General features: G+C 32.1%; 1 protein-coding gene across 1 annotated transcript; it reads right to left on the bottom strand.

The window, feature by feature from the left end:
* Positions 1-4,649: 4,649 nt before the first annotated feature.
* On the bottom strand, positions 4,650-9,553 carry LOC110612294 (probable sulfate transporter 3.5). Its single transcript, XM_043954717.1, has 11 exons — positions 9,182-9,553; positions 8,880-9,087; positions 8,636-8,807; positions 8,479-8,544; positions 8,001-8,114; positions 7,788-7,904; positions 7,558-7,684; positions 7,190-7,476; positions 6,697-6,970; positions 5,918-5,994; positions 4,650-5,139 (listed from the first exon to the last, which is right to left on the bottom strand). The coding sequence occupies exons 1-11, from the start codon at positions 9,486-9,488 to the stop codon at positions 4,996-4,998; spliced, it is 1,893 nt and encodes a 630-aa protein (XP_043810652.1). The 5' UTR covers positions 9,489-9,553; the 3' UTR covers positions 4,650-4,995.
* Between the last annotated feature and the right edge of the window lie 9,931 nt (positions 9,554-19,484).

Genomic DNA, 19,484 nt, shown 5'->3' with positions numbered 1-19,484 from the left:
CAAACATAGAAAACTACTAGTTAGGTTAGGAGAACCTGAAAAGTGTTAGTTTTCTCATAAAACAAGAGAAAGAGATTAAGTAAGACAGCCAATGTGATGCAACCAATAGAAAGCCAAGAGAAAGAGATGTTTCTGGGGTTGTTGGTCTTAAGTTCAAATTCTAGTTGGAGCAATTATTAAAAAAAAAAAAAGAGACTTTGAGACCTGAAACTAAAAGCTGCTGGTTTTAGCTTTTTCTCCAGAAAAGAATACAACAAATACATTCTTCACATATTTTGAGTATTTTGGTTTTAGCTCTTTCTCTAGAATAGAATACAACAAATATATTCTTCTCAGTCTGTAAATCGAGATTCACAAAGTATCAAATAAGATAGGTTTGTGCATACAAACAGTTAGAAAGTTAAATAAATTTTTTGCAAGAAGCCAACAATTCATGTACTTATCACATACATTGAGACATAGCAGGTTGTAAATGAATTTGGAATAATTATACACATCAATGAAGGCTAAATTGCAGCCTTTGCCACTGTATTAGTGGACTAACCCAATGGCAATAAGCAAAAGCATGTGCTCAGACCCTCACATTGACTCACATAGGCACAACAATAAATGTAATGGAAAAAGCTAAAAAAAAATTGGAAGAAGAATTTCTAAATCCCAATATTCAGTAATTCTTAAATAAGAAGTGTGGTAACCTAAGCCACTGCCTCTTTTCCTGTGGCCTTACCCTCTTTAATTGAACAAAACCTGATGGCTGCCCATCTCAATCAATTCAAGATTAAGAGGATTATCTATGTAACAAATAATTAGAGTTACACATGCATTACTTAGAAGAACTAGCCATTGCATGTGATTTTTGAAACTTTGACGTCATGAATACATTTCTTCCTATAGATACTTCAATTATAATTTTACATCATGTATATCATTTAATTTATTAAAAGTCCATCAATTTAATCCTTGAACCAGCAGCTGAACCCTTATTATTACTATTATCAAAGCTAGATAACTACTTGATTCATGACTATCAAGAATCTAAGATAGATTTATATTCCATTCAATTAAATAGAATTATATTTTATTATAAATCATGCATAATCTGCATCCACTCAATAACATGAATAATATCAGAATACTAAATTTAGTATAACTATTATCAGAGTTATAACTCAATAATATAATATCAGAATACTAAATTTATTATAACTATTATCATAGTTATAACTCAATAACAGCAGCTTGCTAGTGGGATTTTCTCTGGTATTCTAGGGTTAGGACTTTTTGTTCCTTCATAAGTCCTACGTAGGGACTGACCGGCTTATATACCCTCCTACATACTTATATATCTAGCATATATAACTACCGAATAATATAGTGATCAGCCAGAACTAACCTTTTCCCCAGGAACAGGATCCTTTATAGGCTCTTCAACAGCAGCCTCACATTGCCCATGGTACAATTGGTACAATATGCATTCTTTATCAGTTTTTTGTTGTTATGGAATCTGGTCCTTAATTTACACTTCTCCATATTTTGATCCTCATATCAATTCTCCAAAGATGAACATTTCAAACACCACTACTACTTGTTTAATTGCTATAATGCCTTTCCTTCACATGTATTTGGCAGTTTGGCTATTGGCTTATATTTATGTGAGCTTGCAGCCCCTATATCAATTCTCCCTTTTTCTGTCTCTAATGTAATCTGGTTTGGCATAGTTTTGCAAGTCATCTGTGGAACCTATGGGTGAAGAGAGTGACCATGTGCACATTACTGTCCTATCAGATGCACTGGGTGTGCCAATTACGTTGTATACCTTGATCGCAATTCTTGTGAGACAGGGGGTTCAAGTGTAAATCATCATGATTTCATTCTTGCTGCTGATGCTCTACTGAATTTTACTAGTGGTGGTTCAGTGACCAAGATTCCTTTCATTATTTTGCTTAATCGGCCAGGTCATTATGATATTCTCTACACTAAGTGATTCCTCGCTCACCTTGGTAAGCTGATCTTGAATCTTTCTAGTCATAATGAAACCATGCTAGTTTGTGTCGATGTTTGAGGTTTTCTCTATGTTATTTTTAATGCAAAACATATAGATCTCCATTTGAACACATTTGTTTTAGCATCTTAGGATATCAAAGGCACTTTGTGTCATTAGTATAATTGGTTACATGCTGGTAACAGTAGAAAACTGTTAATTTAATGATATGTTTCTTGTCAAGTGATACCATGTAATAATTCTTAAGAATATTTTGTTAATTGATTCTTCATTTACATATATTATAGGCTATTAATGATTCCTAACAAATGTTGAGGTTGTGAAGGTAGAAAGTGACTCGCGGTGGGTATCTAAGGCAAAGGCCTAAGCTCATTTGCTTTATGTTGTAGCTTATGAAAGATGTTCAAATGCCTCTGAACTCTGTGAGTGGGGACATAGATGCAAGGTTGCTAGAAAAGATGGGAACGACATCAATTTCAATCATATCTATGAAATTGCTATGTTGGAGGCAATTTAATCTTGATACTGATTTTTGTTTTCCAATTTCTTTAACAGCTTGCTGTTTTTTGTCTTGCCAATACAAGGGTGTCAAATTTCAGATGTCAAGTCTGCAATTAGTTTGAGATTAGGTGGTAACTAGTAAGACATGCTATAGCAGTTGGCTACCAAGTATGTTGCCATAGGTATCGCAGCTAATAGTTGGCAAAATTAGTCCTGCATTATCATTGCTTCCTTATTTATGGTTATCATCAACGAAACATTAGAGGAAAATTTGTGCAGAATGTTAGTAGATTTCCTGTATTGGAAGGTTAGCCCATAGATTATTTTTATATTATTATTAATTGTAAAATCCCAAAATCCTATATTATCTACCTCTTTTTCATGTATATTAGCTTATTTTGAGAGCTTCTCAATTGTGATTCCCTTAAATGAAGTGGCACAAATGCTTGAAGAAAATTGAAACAAAATGAAATAAGAGCTAGAAGAGATATGGGTGATACGAAAGGAGTTAGAGATCATGTCCACATTGAGAAACAATAAAGAAATTTCGCTACATCACACCACTTTAAACTTCACCCTCCGTCAAATAATCTAGAAGATTAATTGTGGTGTTTTATATATTATTATTTTAAGATATTATTTATTGTGGATTTTTTTCTAAATTTTAAATTTTAATATATTATTAAGTGCTTTTGTGTATGTATTAGGAACATATATTAGAATGTGTTTTTGTAGTGAAAATTATCAAGTATTTATGTGTATGAATATGAATTATAATGATTATGAATGACGTTTAATTTATATTGAATATAATTTTTAGTTGTAAATTATTTAGATTATACAGAGAATGTTTAAATAAAAGTAAAAAATTATTTTGTTGATAATAATAAATATTATTAAAAATATAAATAATTTTTTAATAAATTTTAATAAAATAATATTAATATTTTTACGGATTTACCATGACTTTTGTTAAAATGATTTTAATATTTTTTATGGATTTTTGACAGCTATTTTCGTTGCTAATTGTTTACGACAAATTAGCGACGCATTGATTATCGGATAGATTGCTTTTCTAATAGATTTAACGACAAATAAAGTTTGTCACAAATATTTCCAAAGGAATTATCCGTCGTTGTAAATTTTTCCGACGAAGTTCAAATATGTCGAAAAAAAATTAGCGACATGACTTTAAGCGATGGATCTGAATCTGTTGGAAATTCGTCGTTAAAAATATTAGAGACGGATTTTGAACTATCAGCAATGAAATTTTCTGTCGCTGATAGTCTGTGTTTTTGTAGAGTATGTAGTCATACTATGATTATAATTTATTCATTAATTAAAGATTGTTTTTATGCGGAAACTTCTTAAATTTTTTAAGGTCAAAATTAATTTCTATTTTTAACAAATTTAAAGTCATACTCTTTCATTTCAACATTAATGCATTCAAAATAAATAATTTAAAACTGCTTCCAATGGAGTCAAACCTAATTGACTTGTATGGAAGAGGGTTTTATCCATTCTTTTTAAGGATATAAAAATAGAGATTATCAAGCCAATTAAGGGATAATTTAATTGATTTTTTTTTTACCTTTAAAATATAAAAACTAGGGATGAGCATTCGGTCGGTTCGGTTTAAAATCAAACCGAACCGAATAAACCGAAAACTAAAATTTTAATATTTATGAAAATCGAACCAAATCGATTTTGGTCAGAGACCGAATCGAACCGAATCAGTCTGATTCAATTGGATTGAGTTTGGTTTAATCAATTTCGATTTTTAATAATTTTTATATTTTTTACACTTTATTTTTAATATTTTAAAATTTAATTAAAATATTTTAATCTTAATATAATTTAATTTCTTTATATTATTGAAAATAACATATTATTATCACTAATCGGTTCGGTTTGATTTTTTTAATTTTTTTCTGATCAAAACCGAACTAAATCGAAATTTCTAAAATTAAAAAACCGAACCGAATTGAATAAAAAATCAAACCGAATTTTGAAATTAATTTAATTCGATCGATTTTTTTAGTTTGAACCGAATACTGCTCACCCCTAATAAAAACTGCATGATCTCTCGAGTTTTAATGTCTTCATCTTCTTGTTCAATAATATAAATTCACATTTACACTAAGAATGAAAAAGACTAAAAGAAATTACTGAGATTATCAAGATTCAGGATATACCAATCCAATGTCTCCATGAACATCTCTATCCTGCCCTTTTTCTTTTTCTTTTTTTTTTTTCACTAAAGCAAAATAGAAATTGCATTGATTAACTAATACCTCCAAGCAAAGAAGCTCAAACTGGTGGAGTTTCCCAACGTAGAAAGCTGGCATAAGACAAAGCAGCTCTAGTACATAAGCTTAAGAAATGCACAATCTGATTGTGCAATTTGATTATCTCCTTAATTTTGTTAAGTTATAAGACTACATAACATTGATATTATACAGTAGATGATATTGTCATCACCACAGCTCAATCTAGACTTGTCTTTTCTCTGAAAATAAACTTGCTTCAATTGCATCTTCAATGCACAGAAATATGGATTCCTTTCCAATCTTGTCCACAAAGTGTGAACGTATCATTTTCTCCATAACACACAGTCTAGGGTTTACAATCGAAAGCTGCATGGATGAGAAAACAAACTCGTTTAGCAACCTTCATTAAATTCTTATAAATAATTATTAGTTAGTTTCTAAGTTTTGCCATTCATAATAATTTGATCCCTGTATTTTAAAAATTAAACTTTTTAGTCTCTCGATTTTTCTTCCAATATACACTTATAGATCTTTTCATTCAATTTGTTGTTAGTTTTTCAAATTAAACTACTTTTTAATCCTTAAATATTATAATTATTTTCAGTTTTGTTCCTCAATTTTATAATTACTTACAATTTCATCCTTTATATTTATCTTTTCATCTTTCTGTCTCCAATTGATGAAATTATAAATAATTGTAAAATTAAGGAATAAAATTATAAATAATTATAATATTTAGGTACTACATAGTAATTTATCTAAAAATACTAAGAGAAAATGAAAAGAAAGATCTAAATGTGTGACAAATCAAGATTAAGAGACTAATTAGTCTAATTTCCAAATTATAAGGACCAAACTTGTTATTGGTGACAAAAATTAGGGACTAAATAGTAAATTTTTTATTTAAAAAATATAATATTAAAAATACTTGTTTGACATATCAAATTTGTAAGAAAAAATTCGAATGAATTCTTATAAAATTATATAAGATTTAATATTTTTAAAAAATAAAAATCTTTTAAATTTAAAATAATTAAATTATTTCATTCTAAATAAGAGAATTATTAGAAGATGAATCGATTGAACTAAAATATGGTGAAATTCTTATTACAAAAGAGGTGAAAATAATAAGATAGAAGGATACCTTAATGCTTTTTGCTTGCAACATTTTGCTTATTTCAATGAGTGTTTCAATGCCTGTTGTATCTGTGGAAGTAACACCTACACAATGAAATGTGTTAAGAACTTGTACACAACTCAAATTAAAATTTAAGGTTATTCGAAATAGTCTGATTCAAACCGAATCAAATAAATTTTAGATATGTTTTAAATAATTAACCTAAATTATTTAATAATTTTTGTTAGTTATTTATAAACTCATCAATTTTTCTATAAACGATCGATGTGGATCACTACTAGGGGTGAGCAGTATTCGGTTCAAACCGAAAAAATCGATTGAATCGAACCGATTTGAAAATTTAGTTCGATTTTTATACATTTCGATTCGGTTCGGTTTTTAATTTCAGAAATTTTAGTTATTTTGGTTCGGTTCGGTTTTGATCAGAAAAAACCGAAAAAACCGAACCGAACCGATTAGTGATAATAATATGTTTTTTCAATAATATAGAGAAATTAAATCATATTAAGATTAAAATATTTTAATTAAATTTTAAAATACTAAAAATAAAGTATAAAAAATAAAAAAATTATTAAAAATCGAAACCGATCAAACCGAACCGAATCGAACCGAATCAGACCGATTCGGTTCGATTCGGTTTCTGACCAAAATCGATTCGGTTCGGTTTTCATAAACACTAAAATTTCAGTTTTCAGTTTATTCGGTTCAGTTCGATTTTGAACCGAACCGACCGAATGCTCACCCCTAAGATTCACTACATTGTAAATGTACACTCATTTACGTACCCGACAAATCTAGCAAGACATGCTCAACAACAGACTCCTTAGCATTTGAAATGTCTTCTTCTTCTTGAATCCAGCGGAGAATCCTCTCTCTTATGTAATTGGAGTTGGCAAAGTAGACAGGAGAACCAAGTTGCAAGGCTAGGACTCCATTGACACTTGTCGATCCAGGATACTGCTCTGTGTCCCGGTACACGCATGAATCTTGTACTTTTCCAAGCTTACAGGTAGCAGGCCTTGCAGCATATAGTAGTGTCCTCACCAAAGCAAGACCAATCTGAAAATTTTCCAGGATTGATTACACAGTAAATCTATCATGCACCAACCATGCATGACTCTCCGCATCTGCTCATCTTTTCATTCAAAGTTATTCACATTTATAAGTGACGTGGACTCATTTTTACATTATAAGGATTAGATTATTCACTGTTTAAAAAGTTAGAGGTAAATAGAATGAAAATAAAGTCTATGCTTTAACTATTGACTAGATTCATACCGACATCATGAGGCCGTGGTCCATGCTTATGAAGGCAACTCCTAGGAAACCAGCCATGCAAATGAGAAAATCAAACTTGTCAACCTTGAAGAGGTGATAAATTTCCTGGTAATCAATGAGTCCAAGCATTGCAGACATGATGATGGCAGATAGAGCAACCAGAGGAGTATAACTGAAGAGTGGAGCCAACAATAATAGCGTAAGCATCATACAGATTGCCATTACTACGTTAGACATTGCTGTCCTACACCCTGCATTGAAATTCACTGCAGTTTTTGAGAATGGACCTGCATATCAAACATTATTCAAATTAAAAATTACTTAAAACAAATTCCAATTTATTTAAGATATAAAAGAGAGAAATTTACCAGTGGTCAAATAGCATGAAGTGAAGGAGCCTACAATGTTCATTAGGCCAAAAGCTATCATCTCCTTGTTCCCATCAACCTGTTCATTTTTCATTATGGCAAAGCTTCTTCCTATAGCTACCCCTTCCTGTAGTTTTTTTTTTTTTTGGGATTTCATACAATTATTATATTATATCATAAATTAATTATTAATCCAAGATCCAAAAAGAAAAAAAGAATTGTCTTCTTACAGCTAAAGCAATAAGGCCTGTGATGAGGCCAGCCTTCAATGTCACAGGTATATACTGAGAATCAAAGTTTAAATGTTTAATAGATAGAGGATTGAGACCTCTGCTGAGATGACCCACCTAAGGAAAAAAGAAAGCCAGCAGACAAATTAATGATGAATTTGATGGTTTAACCTAATCATTTGTGATTAATCCACTTGAGGGAGAGTCCCTTACTATTTGGATTCCATGTTTGTCAGCATGAGCAAAGTAGGCGAAAAGACACCCAACTATGACCACCACCATTGGAGCTATGGCTGACACCCAAAACAGATTTGGCCTTTTCTTCCTCTGAAAAGTCCACATGTTCAAACATTTCATCACACATATACCACATACTACTTCAGCTTTTCTATACAGTACTTGATTACTTGTAAAATAATTAATAAATTTATATTTATGATTATCTAATTACAAGGTCTTGTTGAAGCAGAGTAGTCAAAAGAATGTGATCTTGTATGCCCACAGCTATGAGTAGTTGGGTTCTAGTAGAGTGGACTGTGAAGCATAAAGCAGCAGCAGCCATTTGCTTTACCAGGTGATGTCATTGTCATTTGTTAGAAAATCTTAAAACCATCAATTGCTTGGGTAGTTATTTATCATACTTTTGTCTCACAGTAATTAATGGTAGAGAATTAAACAGGGGGTATCTCACCACGAACCGAGTGAATTGGAGAAAAATAAGGAAGATAATTCCCACAACTGCACTCTGCCACCTCCACTGTTAAACCAAAAAAATTGATTTCTTAATTTAGAAAAAGAAAAGACAAAAAAGGAAAAAAAAAAAAAAAAAGGAAATATCCCCTGCAAACCTCATCTCTATTCTGGAAAACCGCATGGAGGACAGAAACGACGTCAGTTTTGGTGGTGAAATGCTTCAAACCAAATATGCCTTTGAGCTGTTGCAGGCAGATTAGAGTTGCAGTTCCTCCCATGAAGCCTGTGATGGTTGGGTGCGACAAGAAATCCACCAGAATCCCCAGTCTGCATGAATTAAACATAATTTATCACATAAATAATTAACCAAAAGGGTTGATGAATCATCAATATTTTTACCTCAGAAGACCCAGAAGAGTCTGAAAAATTCCAGTGAAGAAAGTTGCAGTGAAAACCAAGTGAAGATACAATGTTGGATCATCTTTATGAGAAACTTCTTCTCCAATGGTATTAGCTATCAGCAATGAACAAGCAGCAACCGTCCCAACCGCCAGGTGCTTCGAGTTTCCGAAAACGGCATAAATGAGAGGAGGGACAAAGCTTGAGTCTGCAAATAATTGTCAATATCAATTCATCATAATCAATTACTGCTACTGTTGCACCACCATTGAAAAAAATATATTACGATCAGGCAGGCTTACACAGGCCAATTATAGGAGGAAGATTGGCAAGTTTTGCGTAGCTGATCCCCTGAGGAATGGCAAGGGAGGCAATGGTTATACCAGAGAGCAAATCAAATTTAAACAAGCGTAGACTGTAATTGGGTAACCATTCAAAGATTGGAATAAAGTATTGCAGTGGTTTTTTGAGACCAGATTTTTCATTCCTGAACTGCCTGAATGGATCATCAGGGAAGAAAGTTTCTTTGAGATGGGATTTCATGGTTGCTCCGAAACTTCTTGGTGTAGCAAAGTTCACCCTGTTACGGGTTGGAGTTTCGGTGCTCATTGTGTGAGAGAGATAGAGAGCAGTGAAGGAAAAGAGAGGATTAGGGTGCAAGTAAAGAGGGTTTGCGGGCTGCCACATATATAGAACTTTACATAATGGGATATGATAAGGGAGGATTTGACAACTTAGGTAACTCTACTACTAATCCTATTATAATAAAAAAAATTATTAGATGGACCTGATCCGTATAAATCCAAAACACATGAATATAAATTCCCCATAATTTTTTCATGAAATAGCTTATATTTATATGTCTTTTACTCTAAATGGATCTAGTACTGATAAATTTTTTATTATTACCCTTTACTGATAAAAAAAAATGACGTGGCATCTACGGTGAGTGGTATTCGATTCAAACTTAAAAAATCAATTGAATCAAATCGAATTAAAAATTTGGTTTAATTTTTTATATATTTCGGTTCGATTCGGTTTTTAATTTCAGAAATTTCGGTTATTTCAGTTCGGTTCGATTTTAATCAGAAAAAAATCAAAAAAATCGAACCGAACAGATTAGTGATAATAATATATTTTTTCAATAATATAGAGAAATTAAATTATATTAAAATTAAAATATTTTAATTAAATTTTAAAATACTAAAAATAAAGTGTAAAAAATAAAAAAAAATTACTAAAAATCGAAATCGATCAAACCGAACCGAATCAAACCGAATCAGACCGGTTCGGTTCGATTTTTGATCAAAATCGGTTCGGTTTTTATAAATACTAAAGTTTTCAGTTTATTCGGTTCGATTTAATTTTGAACCGAACTTACCGAATGCTCACCCTAATGCCACCTTCAACTTTAAAAATATAATGAAAAAAATTTAAAAAAATATATTATAATTTTATCTAATTTTTTTATTTTAAGGGTATGTTATTCGATCTATATTAAAATAATACTTATAATGTTAGTAAATAATAATATTTTATATATAAATTCAGCATTAACTATCTATAATTCGATAATAATAGTATTAAATTTATAAATTTTAAAATTAAAACCCATTTTATATTTTTTATACTCAAAAAATTTCATCCTATATTCAAATTAATCTAAAAATGATTAAAAAAAATATTATTCGTTAATTGAGATTGTGATATCATTTTAATTTTATTTTTAAATAATGGAACATTTTCAAGATTTAGAGTACTATGAGACTTTTTAGTAAAACTCAAAATTACAAATATGTATTATGCATTTTCTATTTGAAAGAAACTTACTAAGAGCTATGAATTACTCTGCAAACAGGGTTAAGATTTAGCTTTAAAATTATGTGTTTGCAAATTTGTAAAAAATAATTTATATTTGAAAAAAAAATTCATAAAAAATATTTTACATAAAAAATTATTTTTTCAATAGAATAACTTATTTTATTATTTTATTTTAATTTACAAAATCAAAATTACTAAAAATTTATATATAATAATATTAAAAATTTATAAAAATTTTAAAGGGCAGAAAATAACTTTTACAGTAAAAAAATTATTTAATTTCTCTTTTATTAAAAAATATTTTCTATTTAATTAATTTTTCTATATTTACTTAAAACTCGGCTTATTTGTGAAAAATCCTCAAATAACTTATATTTTAAAAATATTTTCTGTACATGAAAAATATTTTATTCATAAATTAAATCCAAAAAGTTTTATATCAAATTGGGTCGTAGAATTGGTTAAGTAAAATGAATTTATAGGGTAATTATCTAAATATCATAAGCCACCCTAAAAGGAAAATTAAGAATTCCTTAAAAGAAATTTTTTATTATTATTTTTTTTCTATAATAAAACATGATATTTGTGAGATTTGATAAAATATAATATTTTATTGAAAAAGATAAAGCGTGCAGTCACCTAAATTATTTAGAGGCTTGACTAAAGACAAAGCTTATATATGTACAAAGATAAAATCAGGGGGCGGAGGGATGAGATTAGGTCACATTTTTTTGTTATAAAAATAAAAATATATATTATAAAATACATAAATATATTTAAATAATTATTTATATAATAAATACTAATATCTAAAATTTAGAGATGATACATAATCGGTATGAATATTATTTTCTAAATTTAATCTATATTACCAAAATTTATCTTTAAAATCTCAATTCACTATTATTCTAAATTTAAAGTCAATTTTAATTGAGTTTAACATTAAATATGTTAAATGGGTTAATATTTAGATAGGAGGATCACTAAATTATAAATTGAAAATTTTTCTCATTATTGATAAATTATTTAAATGTTAAATTTATTAATAAATAGCATTTTTTATTTTTCTATTAAGAATATATATACTAAAATTTACCTTATTAATAATTAATTCCTTTTTTTATATATATCATAATTACAGTAAATAATTACTTAATGTACAATAATTTAGTATCATATAGACTTTCCACTATTAAATGAAAGTTGAAAAGATTGGTTACAGAAAAAAAAAAGATTTTATTTATTTTTTAAATTAAAATTTAAAATGGTGCAGATAATACAAAAGAGTTTAGGGTAAATTAGTATCAGATTTGAAAGGTCGAAGAAAATTAACTAATTCATTTTGACATCAAAGTTATTTAATTAAATAATTTTTTAGTTCTTAAAAAATGTTAGTCATTGAATATTTATATTATTTATTTTATATAATTTTAATTATATATATTATTTTATTTTTATAATTAAATATAAAATAATTTATTAACAGATTAAAAGAATTAAAAAAAGTTAATTTTTATAAAATATAGAGTATTTTAATTAAGTGATTTTAAAATAAAATAAAATATTAAATTTTTTAAAAACAATGAGACATTAGGATAACTCTCTTCCGAAATGAATTTAAAATCTGTGAATCAATAACACAAATTTATATTTAATAAATTATATATTATTTAAAAGAAATTACTAATACTTTGAATTAAACAACCAACAGAATTTTTTTATTTTTTATTTAAAAAAAAAAAAAAAAAAAAAAAAGGAAGAAAGAGAGAGCTAGCATATATTGAAGCCAGCTGCATGCAGGCTGCGAGGACAGGAGCAGTCAGAATCGATGAGTTGATGAGATAAAAGACAGTCTCTACATTTGGAGTCGTATCTGGGGATATACGCATTTGGCGACCTGAAAACTTCCAAAACGGCAATTACATAATTATGATGTTGTCTTCTTTTCCAGTATCTTTTACTATTTTTGTCCTAATTATGTACGCTGTTCTCTTACGCGTTTTGTTCAAAGTCTCTCAGTACATATACACGACAATTTTAAAGATCATCAACTCAATTGGATGACTACGCACGCATGCATGCATGCATGTTTTTTATCATTATTATTTTATTATTTTAAATTTCAAGAGACGATGTAACTACACTGCCGCCATTGTACACCACAAATTAAAAATTATGTCCAAGAATAATTTTAAGGTAGAATTATTATTTAATTTTTTAGATTTAGTAGAATTTATTAATTTAAAAAATATATTAAAATATTTTTAAAATATTAAAAAATTTATTAATTAATTTTAATTATTAAATATTAAATAAAGTTTAAAATACTATTAATTGAAAGAATTAATTATTTTAATTTTTATAAATTAAAAAATTAACTAATAAATTTTGTTATATTATAAAAATTAAATAATAGAATACTTAATATCTAAAATTTATAAAGTAATAATTAATAAATTTTGATTAATAGATTTTTTAACACTTAAAATGTTTTAATGAGTTTTTTAAATTAATAAATTAACTAATGAGATTCACTAAATTTAAAAGACTAAATAATTATTTTTTTTAATTTATAAAATAGTATGTAGTATTTTAATTAAATCCATACACCAACTTTTCTAAAAGTTAAAACAGTAAATTATAAAACATTATTTTTTAATTTTTAATTAATTATTATAAAAATAACTATCAATTATTAGAATATTTAACAATTATTAAAACAATTAGTGTTAAAAAATGAGTTTTCAAAAATTTAAACTTATAAATTGATCAAACTAACTTATAAATTTTAAAAATAAAATAATTTATTTCCTTATAACATTTTATGATTTGTGAGTTCCGCTTATAACTTAAAAAATAAATAAATAAATTGATTACCCTTATTTAGTTTTCAAACTTCCCTACATATTTTATTTAATAATTTTAATAATAAACGTACTTATAAACTCTTTATTATCCAACATGCATATCAACCACTTATTAATTACTTATAAATATTTTAATTAAATATATAATTACTTAAATTTTAAAATTTATAAAATTTAAATATTTTATAAATTTTAAATAACTTATAAATACTTAATACTTATAAATTAATTTTCATAAATTAAATCAAACATCCTCTTAATCTATATCAGTAAAGAAATATATACTATCCAATTAGGCTAAAACAGCAAAGGATAAACATAATCTTATTACTAAATGGATTAGGTCGGCCAAAAGAAAAGAAAATATAATACAATAATATATATTTATGTGATTCGTCTTATTATATGGGGATACTGATAAGTACAAGACTTAGTCTAAAGCTGTAGTTCTTATTCTTTAAGAATATTAAGCTAGTCAAAACTGTTTGTGTATTATTCTTAATTTTCGGAATTGCTTTTTATCATTATGTTGTATTCATCTGTCTATAAATATATGGTAATAGCAAATACAAAATATACAATTCAATTAATTTCTTGGCTTGGCTTTACAGATACAATTAAGGAAATGTGTTAAATCTATATTATTAATAAATAAAAAAATATACGAACAAATCCAAAACTTTATTCATTATCCTAAAAATTATGACTATTATTTTTCCCTAACATTCTTCTCTAAATAATAATTCACTTTTATCTATTCGCTAATTGGATAATGATGGTTTAGGTTTAGGTATATTTTATGTAAATTTGGTTTCTATATTTTTTTTTAATTATTTTTTTATGACGTGTAACTACCGTCTTGTACTCGTACTCCTTTGTCATGTTCATGTTGAAAGTACATATGAATGTATTGTGTCTTTTTTTTCTCGTCAAGCGGCCATTTAATTCCATTCGACGTCATTTCTAGCATATCCGAGGGCTTCCAGGTAAAACTTGAGGCATGTCTCAGATTAAAGCCATTGAAGCTTCTTTCTGACTTCCTTCCAAACATGCTAAAGACCTTGTCACTTTCCTCTTCAGACAGTGGGAAGGTCTCTAGCTTATCAACCGGTTCAGTCCTGCCCTCCTTCTTCTCATCTCTGACCTCCACAACTTCCGAGTTTACTTCATTTGGCTAGGCCTACTATTCCTCTACCATGGCCAAGTATATAGCTCTGGCCTCTTCCTTCATTCCCTGAATAATTATGACCCCTCTATTAGTTGAAAATTTCATGGTCAGGTACCGGATGCTTGTCATGGCTTCAAAATCATATAGCATCGGTCTTCCCATAATAGCATTGTAGCTCAAGGGTAGCTTCACCACCAGAAATACAGCATAGTGAGTCTACGACAGAGGAGGCTCTCCCAGGGTGAGGGCTACTTTCACCTTGCCTTCCACGGCTATCGGGGTGCCCCCTATCCCTTTAATCGGGGCTTGGTCTCTCACGAGCTACTCTTCAGGTATCCTTATTTCCTGAAAGGCTCGATAGAGTAATAGGTTCACTTTTCTGCCATCATTAACTAATACCTTACAAACTTTAAAATTGTGGATAACTACGTCAATGACCAAGGCATCATTGTGGAGCATTTTTACCCTAGTGCATCTTCTGGGGAGAAAGAGATAGTCATAGGAGTGTGCTCAGTGACTTGTATCACTTTTACGCCACTTTCATTTTCAATTCTCCCTCTCTTCTTCCCCCTCTGGCTCATACGGCCTTTTGTTCCCGCCATGATCATGTTGATGGCTTCACTAGAGCCGTCATTCACTAGCGCTCCTATTTGCATATGGGGCCTCTCACTTGTCCCTCCCTGCTATTGCCTCTGCCTTTCTGGCTTCTTCACAAAATCTCCGAGTGACCCCTCTTAATCAACCTCTCTATTTCATTTATTATCTGGTAGCATTCGTTTGTGTTATGGCCATGAGTTCTATGATATTGGCAGTATTTGTCTGAGTATCTTTTATTTGCATCAGTTCTTAGGGGCTTGAGTGTAATACCCGATTAGACTCAGGCATCGGAATTCCTACCGTCCGGTGGAATCTCGGATGTCGGAGCTCTCTAGAAGGGTAAAGTAAAGGTTTTCTAAAATGTTTTTACATGTTTTTATGGTTTTGATTAGAAAGGATTTGAGTTTTGAAAGAAAAGACTAAGGAGGGAAGAACCCAGGTTCGGCCGCCGAACCTCAAGTTCGGCCGCCGAACATGGGGCTGTTTAGGAGGCACGTTAGGCTTCCGAAAGTGGCTTTCTTTTGCTGCCGCCGAACCCCAAGTTAGGCCGCCGAAGGTGGTGAAGTTTCGGCAGCAGCTTTGGCCGCCGAAGGAGGTTTGGCCGGCCACCTATTTAAGGCCCTTTGTCCAGAAAATGGGCGAGTTTCCTCTCTCTTTTCGGGGATAGGTGAGTTCATGCTCTCCTTTGGTTGTTTTTATGCTTTTTCTTCAAATTCCTCAAGTTTTTCATGAGTTTTATCTTTGTTTTGAAGAGTTTTAAGCTTTGAGCAAGGTTTTGAGAGCTTGGAGACTTTTGGAGCTTGGACTCTCCATACCTTCAAGCTTGGGTAGCACCAACCCTCGATCTTCAAGAGGTAAGTGTAGATCTTTATCTTTTATGATGTTTGAAGTGAGTTTTATGAAGGATTAAGGGTTAGGAATGCATGAGTTGTATGGATGTGCATGTTAGGGTTTTGATACCCTTTATGATAAAAGTATATTAATGCATGTGTATGTGATGTTTGTTGGGGGTTTAGGTTAGTTTGAGACCCCTATATGCTTGTTGTATGAGTTGTGCATGTTTTGGAAGTGTTAGATGTGAGTGTGGGAGGTTTTGGAGGCGGATTGCATGAGGCGGAATCGGGTTCTGCCTTACTGGGGAACCCAGGTTCGGCAGCCGAAAGTGATTTCGGCTTCCGAACCTGCCTGTGGAAGCAATCTTTGGCCGCCAAACCTTGCCCCCGAAAATGGACTTTTGGCTCTGGAAGGGACTTTCGGCCACCGAAGGTGCCGCCGAAAGTGCCTGGCTTTCGTCTCTGGAGGAGACTTTCGGCCGCCGAACCTGCTTCCGAAAGTGCCTGACTTTTGGATCTGTGGGAGCATTCGGCCGCCGAATGTGCCGTCGAAGGTGCCCTGTCCAGCCTTCCTTTGCCTGTTTTGCATGCATGTTTTGAGGTGTTTTAGGGGGGTTCTTGGGGAGATGTTTAGTGTTATGTTAGAGTTGTTTGGTCCCTCATTTGAGTCCACCTGTGTAGGATCGGACCTGAGGAACCGAGGTGTTCAGCAGTGTTAGCTGCTTCAGAGTTAGTCCAGAGCTAGTCAGAGGTGAGTAGAACTGAACCTTATGTTTTTAAATTAAATCAAATGTTTTAAGCATGTTCATGCATCATGAATACCATCTTATGTAATAGGTTGTTTGCATTAGAATTCACGAATATGATGCATTGCATAATACGATGATGATGATGTGGATGGATATTGGATGATCCTTTAGCCCTCAGTACGATATGATATGGTATGATATGATATGATATGACATGAGATGGAAAGACCAGGTGTGGCCGTATCGCCCCTGACAATATGTTATATGTAAGAGAAGACCAGGCGTGGCCGTATCGCCCCTGGTATAGTTGGACATGTTATGATATGAGCTATGTAAGAGAAGACCAGGTGTGGCCGTATCACCCCTGGCACAGTTGGACATGTTACGATATGTAGAGGGCTATTGGTGACAAGTTCATCCTTGATGTGATATGTTTGTGATGTGATGCATTTCATGAAAGCATATGTTTAAATGATTTTTATTATTGTTTTGCTCACTGGGCTTTTTAGCTCACCCCTTTCCCCTAATCCCAGTTTTGCAGGACCAGAGATAGCACAGGGAGTCAGAAAGAGTAATGGTTAAGGGTATGCTTGGTCATGTCATGTAATAGTAAAGCAGTGGACATGTATTATGTACAGTGATGTAATGTAAAGTAATATTATGAGGTTTAGTATTGTGCTTGGCCCTAATGTGTATGGTTAATCCCTGTGTTATACATGATCTATATGTATGTTTTTGATGAGTTATGTTGACCAGGCTTGACATATGTTATGATGACCCAACTGGGGCATTTGATGAGGGCTCCAATAAGGGGTTTTATGTTACAGTTATAGTGCATGCTCAGGTCAAGCTTGGTATATGTGAAAAGTTTAAAGTTTTTATGAAAATGTTTGATCATGTATGGGATTTTATCAGTTGTACAGTAGGTATAGCAGGCTTGCTACGGGTCCCGGCGACCTTAAGTCGACCTAGATCCTAGCGCCGGTAGCGGTCCGGTTTTCGGGTCGTTACATTGAGCCACTACATATATTCCTTATCTTAGACTGCTATGAACACCTCGGCTCTGGATATATTCACGGGTGTGACTTCTGCAGGAACTTGGGGCTGGTAAGGTCGCTGTTATTTTCTCTCCCATTAGTATTTATTCAACACCTTTATACCCCGGTCTTGCCTTCTCTCTGGCCTATCCTGGCTTCTGTCATCCACAGTTCTCCCCCTCTCCCTATCATTCCAGGCAAACCAGCTAGTAGTTAAGGCATCATTCTACCTTATATATTTCTCTACTCTTTTCATCAGCTCTGACAAGATGGTGGGGGGCTTCCGGCATAGCGACCCGAAGAACTCCGAGGAGGTTGTGCCTTTTTGCATGGCCTCCACTGCCCTTCCTTCATCTAACTCTGGTATTTGCAGGGCTTTTGAGTTGAACTTGGCCACATATTCTCTCAAGGACTCAGTTCTCCTTTATTTGATGGTCTCTAGGTAGCTCGTCTTTCTCTCAGCAGGGCTCCAGCGATGAACTCATTGGCTAGGTCTACATAATTCCTAATGCTTCCTGACTCCAGGTTGTTGAACCAAGCCCAAGCTAGTCTCATCAGGGTTGTTGGAAAAACCTTACATATCAAAGCATCAAAATGGGTCTGTAACTCCATAAAAGTCTTGTAGTTCAGCACATGCTCTCAAAAATTCCCTATCCCATCATAGGCTGCCAAGGTTGGCATCATGAACTTCTTTGGTATTGTCTCCTGCTAGATCCGCTTCATAAACAGCGAGGAGGTCGGCAACAAGGGACCATTATTGTCTTTGGCCCCTAGTTCCATCAACAGCTGCTTTTTCAGCCTCTCCAACTTCCAATCTACCTCCGTGTCTTCCCTCCTGGGTCTCTTCTCTAGGCGGTAATGACTCTCTTCCAACTCTTCACTTCCATACCTCTCTGCATGTTCAGAGGAGTAGCTCTCTACCCCGTCGTTCTCGATGAGCTCCCTTGCTATCTTGCCACTCATCAGGACCACTAGTTCATTCCTCCGGCTTGCTTCCCCATCTCTCTCTCCTGTCCTCCTACTACTTGGTTGGGAAATCTGGTAGTTCAGCGTAGGTTAGGGCTCACTGAGGTTGTGCCCTTCTACCATGGGTGGCCTGCTCGATGAGGTACTGAGCCCTCTTTATTGTAACATCTGGCATAGCTAGTGGGCAGTATTTTGTAGACGAAGGACCATGTTTTGAAATTCTTGGTCAGACAAAGAGGTTCGAGGCATGGTTCCGGTCGAGCTTGGTGAGGGGTTTAGTAATGCGGGTGATGAGTTTATTGGTGCTATTTGGCTAGAAAATGAGAACAGTGGACTTTCTTGAGTTGAGTTCAGGTTGTTTTGGGTGATTCCTATATGGTTTTCGCAGGGGTTTGTCATGTGGATCTCAATGGGTGAGTAGGAATAAGAATTTCGACGATGATAAGATCTTATTCGTTCCCACAGACGACGCGAATTGATATATGAGATCCAAAAATGGGTTTAGGCTTAGGTATATTTTATGTAAACTTGTTTTCTATTTCTCTCTCGTTTCTTTTTATTCTCCTT

Source organism: Manihot esculenta, chromosome 3 (genome assembly GCF_001659605.2).
Source record: "Manihot esculenta cultivar AM560-2 chromosome 3, M.esculenta_v8, whole genome shotgun sequence".
In the NCBI taxonomy this organism is placed as follows: domain Eukaryota; kingdom Viridiplantae; phylum Streptophyta; class Magnoliopsida; order Malpighiales; family Euphorbiaceae; genus Manihot; species Manihot esculenta.
This window is presented reverse-complemented; position numbering and strand designations above follow the sequence as displayed.

What these genes read in the sequence shown, in the direction of transcription:
- LOC110612294 (XM_043954717.1), bottom strand. Translation starts at nt 9,488, where the DNA reads ATGAGCACCGAAACTCCAACCCGTAACAGGGTGAACTTTGCTACACCA. An exon ending in TTTTCCAGAATAGAGATGAG is followed by an intron (nt 8,545 to 8,635) that starts GTTTGCAGGGGA and finishes TTGGTTTAACAG; the next exon opens with TGGAGGTGGCAGAGTGCAGT. An exon ending in TCCAATTCACTCGGTTCGTG is followed by an intron (nt 8,115 to 8,478) that starts GTGAGATACCCC and finishes TGGACTTTTCAG; the next exon opens with AGGAAGAAAAGGCCAAATCT.